This window comes from Cyphomyrmex costatus, unplaced genomic scaffold, assembly GCF_001594065.2.
Source record: "Cyphomyrmex costatus isolate MS0001 unplaced genomic scaffold, Ccosl1.0 scaffold392, whole genome shotgun sequence".
Lineage (NCBI taxonomy): Eukaryota > Metazoa > Arthropoda > Insecta > Hymenoptera > Formicidae > Cyphomyrmex > Cyphomyrmex costatus.
The window spans coordinates 1-7,113 of record NW_017278121.1 but is presented as its reverse complement, the minus strand read 5'-3'; the positions used below and the strand labels follow the sequence as shown (position 1 = coordinate 7,113).

General features: G+C 35.1%; 1 protein-coding gene across 1 annotated transcript; it reads right to left on the bottom strand.

Annotated features, from left to right (window-relative positions):
• Positions 1-729: 729 nt before the first annotated feature.
• On the bottom strand, positions 730-5,544 carry LOC108776877 (tonsoku-like protein). Its single transcript, XM_018543610.1, has 2 exons — positions 1,804-5,544; positions 730-870 (listed from the first exon to the last, which is right to left on the bottom strand). Exons 1-2 carry the CDS (start codon positions 5,537-5,539, stop codon positions 782-784), a joined length of 3,825 nt encoding a protein of 1,274 aa, XP_018399112.1. The 5' UTR covers positions 5,540-5,544; the 3' UTR covers positions 730-781.
• Positions 5,545-7,113: the final 1,569 nt, after the last annotated feature.

Here is a 7,113-nt window from a genome sequence, read left to right as displayed (position 1 = left end):
TTACATTACAGTATTTCTTTCTAAAAACTCTCTCCTCTTTCTGATTAAAACAAAACAGTACTTGAAATAATTATTAAAATTTCATAATTTATAAGTTTGAGGTTATGAAAGCACTTTGTTTATAAATATATGATATTATGCTTGATATAATCGTTAGTGAATAATTTAAAACTAATTATCTAAGATATAATGTTATTTGCTCAATATAATTTTTCTCTAAATATATTGATATATGATGCAAGAATAAAAAATAATATTGAATAAATTTATAGGTTAGCTTTACCTGCAAGTATTTTATCATGGAAAGGAGTTACATATAATGAAGAAGTGATCGATGATCCACTAGATCATGCTGGACGAATACGAAGCTTTAAACATGAGCGTGGTAATTGGGCAACTCTCATTTACATAAACTGTAAGTATTTCAAATGATATCAATAATATAAACATTAATTAAAATTCCATAATAAATAACATAGATAAAAAAAGATAACATTAATTTTTAATTAACTTTAATATTAATATTAAATAATCAATATTAAAATGATTGAGGAAAATTTAAGAAATAAGAAAAAATTTAAATTGATTTCAGATACACCTAGCGATTGTCTACATACTTGGATGAAGTCTGTGTTGAACAAACTGCCTGTTCAAGGCAACATCATGTCCAGTCTTCACATTAGTCTCAGCCGTACTTTAGTTTTAAAATTCCATTGGATTGAATCGTTTGTAGAAGGCATAAAGCTGGCATGTCAAAGTTTCAATAAATTTATCGTACAACTCACAGATGTAAGAGTGTACTGCAATGAGGAGAGAACTCGTACATTCCTCGGAATTTATTGTCAAGATGAGGATAAAATGTTGAAATACCTAACAGAAGTTTTTGATAATTTATTAGCTGAATATCAATTACCATCATTTTACAAGGTACATAAAAATAATGCTTCCTTTTGCATTTTTGTAAAATGCATTTACATATAATATGAAAAAAAAATAACAGGTTTTATAATTTGCATTTAATTCTCTTCTTTTGCTGTAGTCATGTTGCATGATTACATCAGAAACAAGATATTTTAGGCCTGTTATTTTTATATTTCTTCATCTTCCTTTTTTTTCTTTCCAACATAGAAAGAAAAAGTGAATCGTGCAATTTCAGTTAAAAAGAATAGATCTTGTATGAATCACACATACATAACTTAATGTGACTGCAGCAAAGGCCAAAAAATTTAAATTAATTTGATATGTTTTCTTATATACAGGATACTTCATATCATATAAGTTTCTTCTGGTGCCTTGAAGACAAGCGAGCTTGTTTAAAAGAAATTCTGCCACTTCTTACTAGCAGTCTAAACAAATTTTTGGCAGAAAACATGGAAGATGCTCATGTGCATGTCAATGATATACAGTGCAAAATTGGAAATAAATGTTATACTTTCAAACTGAAATGACAAAATCTACAAATTAGACTATAAAATTTAGGGAATCGTACAGTATCTGTTCATTATGAAAAAAACTATTACTTGATTGCTTTTCTCAATTAATTGAACTTATTGATTTTCTACAAAACTTTAAAAATATAAGAGATAATATCAATAATTTACAAATTGTAATAGTATTGCTTTTCTGAATATGTATTGTATTATAAAACATAAAGATATATCTACATATATTTGTAAGATATTTTGTAAAAAATAAATTATTTTTTATATTAAAATTATATATATATATACAAAATATTTTCTATAAGTCATACTGGTTTAAAAATCGCCAAGTTATGAGGCAATTTTGTTACGATACCTGCACCTCGCCACAATTTAATCCATGAATCACATAAATTCGGCTCTATGCTAGCTAGTAGCGTGCAAATTTCAGGATTTTGTATAAATAATCCTGCCTCTGGATTACTCACGATATTTTTACAACCACTGACATCGATATAAGTTAATGTAGGCTGACGATTTAACAATGTGTTTATGGATAACACAGATACATTAATATTTCCACGAAGTACTAATTTTAACAATCGAGGCAATTGCGTTAAGACGATCTTTACGTCGATGTCTAATACGTCACAGAATGAAAGATCCAGCGATTCTAAGCTCGGCGCCAGAGCTGCGCTTATCGTATCCAGACTTAAGATGAATCGGTTGGAAGACAGAATATTAGACAAGCTCAAATCAAACAGTTGCCTACTCAAGAAAGAAGTCACTGCATCGCGATTTAATTTATTCCACGAAATATCGCAGCTTGTTAGATTGGGATTGTCAAGTGAAAGATAAAAGTTCTCCAGCATACAATAACGTAAGTTAAGAGTTTGTAAGTATCTCAAGGGCGCAATTAGCTTCCGCAGGGTATCACAACTCTCAGAACTCAATGGATTGTAACTCAGATCTAGGACTCTTAATTGAGGAGGCAACGAGTTTACTTGGCGTAAACAGGCGAAGTCAATATCACAGCCTTTTAAATAGAGCTCCTGTAGAAACGACATATTCGAGAGACATTGATGTAAGTGCATTCCCGCTGTCAGCAATACAGTACCTGACAATTGTAACAGTTTAATACTCTTTTCGTATTCTAAGGTCTTTAACAACGGCACAAATACTTGTTTATTGATATCGTCAGGTTTTGCACGAAATATCGATGTATTTTCGCAAGATCTCAGACACTTCAGCACGATTTCGCAGGGTGTCAGATTGTGAGTACAACAGATGGTCTTGAAACGCTCGACGATGGATGGAACCTGCAGTTCGACTACCTCGCACTCCAATTTGTTATTTGTATTTTCTCTCATGATTCTCAGAATACTCTCTTTCGTTACGACAGTCCCATTTATGGGCTGAAACATCAGCTTAACTGTACAACCAGTTTCATCGTGGAACATACGTTCGGTAGTACTTATAATGCAGGTCAGAAACTCTTTCTCGTCTTCGCAAACTGCTACTTTTAAATTGAACACCTTGTCTTTAACAAACGTACATAAATGTAAGTACTCTTTGTCGTGCTGTTTTGAATTTATTGTAGGAAACGATTGCAAATGAGCCACTGGGGATGGTGTACGACTACGAGACACGGTGAATCCACTTGAGACCAAGGATGTCTGTCGTTTTCTCTTATTTCTTTTAGGTTCTTCAAATAATTCAACAATGTCACCAGAGAGATCATCATTACTGTCTTCGCTTGTACTGAAATCATCTTTACTATGACATGAATCATTCAGTCTCAACTTTTTAGTAGCGTTCTCCGGATTTCCATCGAAAGACTTTCGTTTGACTGTAGCAGTGTGATTGTTCAACAGTTTATGATTGTTTGTAGATTTTTTCTTCGTTGTTCCGATATCGTCTTCAAGCCAATCATCGACAAGAACTAGTTCTTCATTAATTAAAGGCGCAACCGCTTTAGTAACTGCCTCATTATTGTCTTTAAGTGCACTAACGGTGTTAGTTTTATTGAAGGTCCGCAAGCTCTCTATTGTTCTCTTGTAATCCTCACCGACGGATATTTTTCGAACCTCAGACGTCTCGGGCGACGCAGACTTTTTGTTCGATGGCCAAACGTCGTTGGATCTCTTCCTTTTCGTGTTCACTGGAATAACAGCCGAAAGCTTTTTATGCATTGTGTCATATTCGATTAAATCCTCGGGACTTAAATCTTTCACACGTTTTCTCCACTTTTCCAGGCAATCCAGCACTGTATCGTCGTCGTGGGTCTTGAGTGTCACGGTTGCTCCGTGTTGTATCAAGAGGTGCATCATAGAGGAATGTCCGCAAGAGGCAGCGTCGTGAAGCGGCGTCACACCTTTGCAAGACGGACCGCCCGGATCATTGACATTGGCACCATGCTTCAGAAGCAGTTTTGCAACTTCTACGTAACCGTGATTAGCAGCTTCGTGAAGTGGAGACCATCCGTAGTGATCTCTGACGTTTGTAGAATGACCGGACGATAAGAGCTTCTCAACAGCACCGATATCACCATTGATACACGCTACGTGTAGCGGCGTTTCACCCTTCTCATTCCTTTTGATCGCGGTTGACGTTCCTCTCCTCAGTCTTCTTTTGGTACCAACAGGCTTCGTGACACTTTCTTCGGGTTCTAGATCAGACAGATCCTCTAGACAAATGTCTGCACCAATTCTGTCGCTTTCCTCGGATGACGCTTCACTCTCTGTATCGCTCTGTACTTCCAAAAACGTTAATCCTACTTTCTGCTTTATATCCTCTGCCTCAGTAAACTGGCCTATGCTTTCCAGATAATTGACGAGTTCTCTTGTAACAGACTTTTGTAGCTTAACGTTACCGCTTTCGTTCGCTGCGTTCAATGCTGAAATGTAACACTCCCGTACTTCCACATCAGTGGCATTTGTCGTTATTAATAAATCCGCTAGAAACAACACCGACCTGTATTTCTCTCGAGGATCGGTGCAAAGATCCAATTCCCTTCGTGCAAATGGCAACGCTTCTTTGTAACATCTTGCATCTTTGAGCGTTTGAGCTAAGCTCATTAAAGAAACGCCTATTTGTTCACCAGTTTCCTCTGCACAAGTCAACATTTGTCGATAATATTCTGCACCTTTGTCAAAGCATTGAGCGGCGACTGCTGCATCACCTAAAGTATCATAAAGTTTTTGCTTAGCTCGAGTATCAGTCTCGACAAGGAGACTGTTTTCCGCTCGACAAATCGTTACAATAATTCTTAAATACTTCTCGACCTGATTATTAATGTCTTTTGGCAATCCACTACTCGCGTATAGGGGCACTAATACTTTACGCGTTTTAATCCACTGTCCAGTTCGCATAAACAGTTCAGCCTTTATTATTTTTGCTTCGGCTTTCAGGCGCACATCATTTACAGTGGCTGCAGTTTCAATATAATTTAACGCTAGCTCAAAATTGTTTTGCCGCTCGTATATAGTTGCTAGAGAGATACACGTTCGATGTAAGTCTTCCTGAAAATTATTGGATACACATAATGCAGTCGCTTGCTCGATTAAACTAATCGCCTGTTGTGTCTCTTTCTGTGCTTCTAGCGTTAAACCTAAGTTAAGTAGCAATCTTGCCTTCATCAGCGTCTTCTCTTCCAGTTTGATCTCAGTGGCTGTTAATTTATCGCACAACTCCATACTCTCCGCATAAGCCATCTTTGCGTTTGCCAAAGCCTCATCTCGTTTCTCTATATTGCTTATTAAACTTTCAGCTAAACAGAAATAAGTTCTACCTAAAGTAGCAAATGCTCGTTGCTCCTCTATTGAGTTGTTCATGTCTTTGGCGCCTTCCAGATGTAAATTTTGGTGTTCCAGGGCCTGTTTGTAATCTTCCAAACTTGCGTAAACCTCTCCAATCATTCTGTGTGCTATCGCACAGCTTAGTTTATCTTCCAGTTTCTCACAAGCAATCAGCTGTTCAGAATATTCCTGCAGAGCCTCCTTCAGCCGATTGTTCTCAAAGTATACGTCTCCCAGAGTATTCGCGATTTCGGCCAACTGACGAAGATTATTGTCACGTTTGGCATGTTGCTTCCTCTTAATGAGTTTGTCGATGTTCATTCTGATAAAATTTCTTAGGCCTACAAAATGTTTTGTCTTCTTTGAAATCCTACAAAGTAGAAGACATTAATTTCATTGAAAAAATTTGATAAAGATTTAAGATATTAAGCATGTTTCCTATAACTAATGTTTATTTTGGAAATTAAAATTTAAAATAAAAAAAATATATATATCTAATATTTGACATATTTGGCAAAAGTTAAAACAGAAAGTTCACATGATGAATAGAAACTCTATAGAATCTAGATATGAGTGACTTTGTTAAAATTTTACAAGAAAAACATATGTACTTTTTCTCTCTGTGTGTATATATATAAAACCTCAATGTATCTTATACTATTTTATTCTATAATTTTAATTAGATTGTAGATACTTATTTCTATCTTTTTGTGTATATATATTGTAATTTATCATTCTAATTTATGCTATCTCACATTTTTACTCCATTTTTGTCAATACAGATTAATTTTAAAATACCTTAGGATAATTTATTCTTATTTTAATTTTTAAAACTAGAAGATAAAAAGCAAGTAAATTGAGGTTAAAGTTAATCTATATTCATAAAAATGGATTAGAAAGAGAGAGAGAAAGATAGTATAAGTTAGAGTAAGACGTTATAGTATTTTCTCTTGTAGAATTTTGTCAAAATCGCTGGTGACAGATTCTATTAAAGATTTGAATTGTTGGAAAAATAGATGTATTGTCTGAAGTTGATGTACTTACTCTTTTGATATGCCGTGAAAATCTTTAAAATGTGAACTAATCGACACTGTGAAGTGTAATAAATTCTTATCTGAATGACCTCTCCTTTTTTAAATAAAATATTCAAGTATCTTCGAATCTATTCCAAAAGCACAACATTCTCTACGAAATTGAGAATCTGTCAGACTCATAGTTATATGTTATATATACCATCTGATCATATCTTATTCCACAGTATATGATTTCTGATAGGTTGAAATTCTTAGGGCGACTGTTACCAACACCGATTAAATCGACGATTAGTCCATTGGAATTGACCAATCGCGTCTGTCGTAAAAACAAAATGATAAATGCGATTGGTCAATTCCAATGGACTAATCGACGTTGGTAACAGTCGCTATTCTCTGTTCTCTACAAGTGTCTACAATTTTGGCGCCATTTGGTGCGTTCCGAAATTTGTTAAAAAATGAATGATGCCACGCGAAATTTAAGGTATGTTTTCATGCTGACGCTTGACACTCATTTTCAACGCTACAACAAATTATGTGATAAAATAAAATAAAATGAATATGCAAACAGAAATCTTCTCGGAGAAATGCATGGTAAAAGGAAATTTATAGCGTTTTCTCTTGGCTGCACCAGTGTAGGGTGATTGCACCAGTTCATCTTTTTCCTTTTCCCTTCTCCTGGAGAGAAAAAGAAGAAAGATGAACTAGTGCAAAAGTTCAGCTGAGTGTTGCACTGGTGCAGCCAAGAGAAAACGCTATTAGATGCACTTGTTCTCGAGGCAAATTTCATCAAGACAGATCAGGCAGAGAGAAACCTGAGAGAGGACATAACGACCTAAAACCTGTAACCACAAAATACTGCCG

Excerpts from the sequence above, each read along its gene's own strand:
- LOC108776877 (XM_018543610.1), bottom strand. The coding sequence starts at position 5,539 with ATGAACATCGACAAACTCATTAAGAGGAAGCAACATGCCAAACGTGAC. Across the intron at positions 871-1,803 it reads ATGGATTAAATTGTGGCGAG|GTATTTCAACATTTTATCCT; the intron begins GTGCAGGTATCG and ends AACTTCTGTTAG.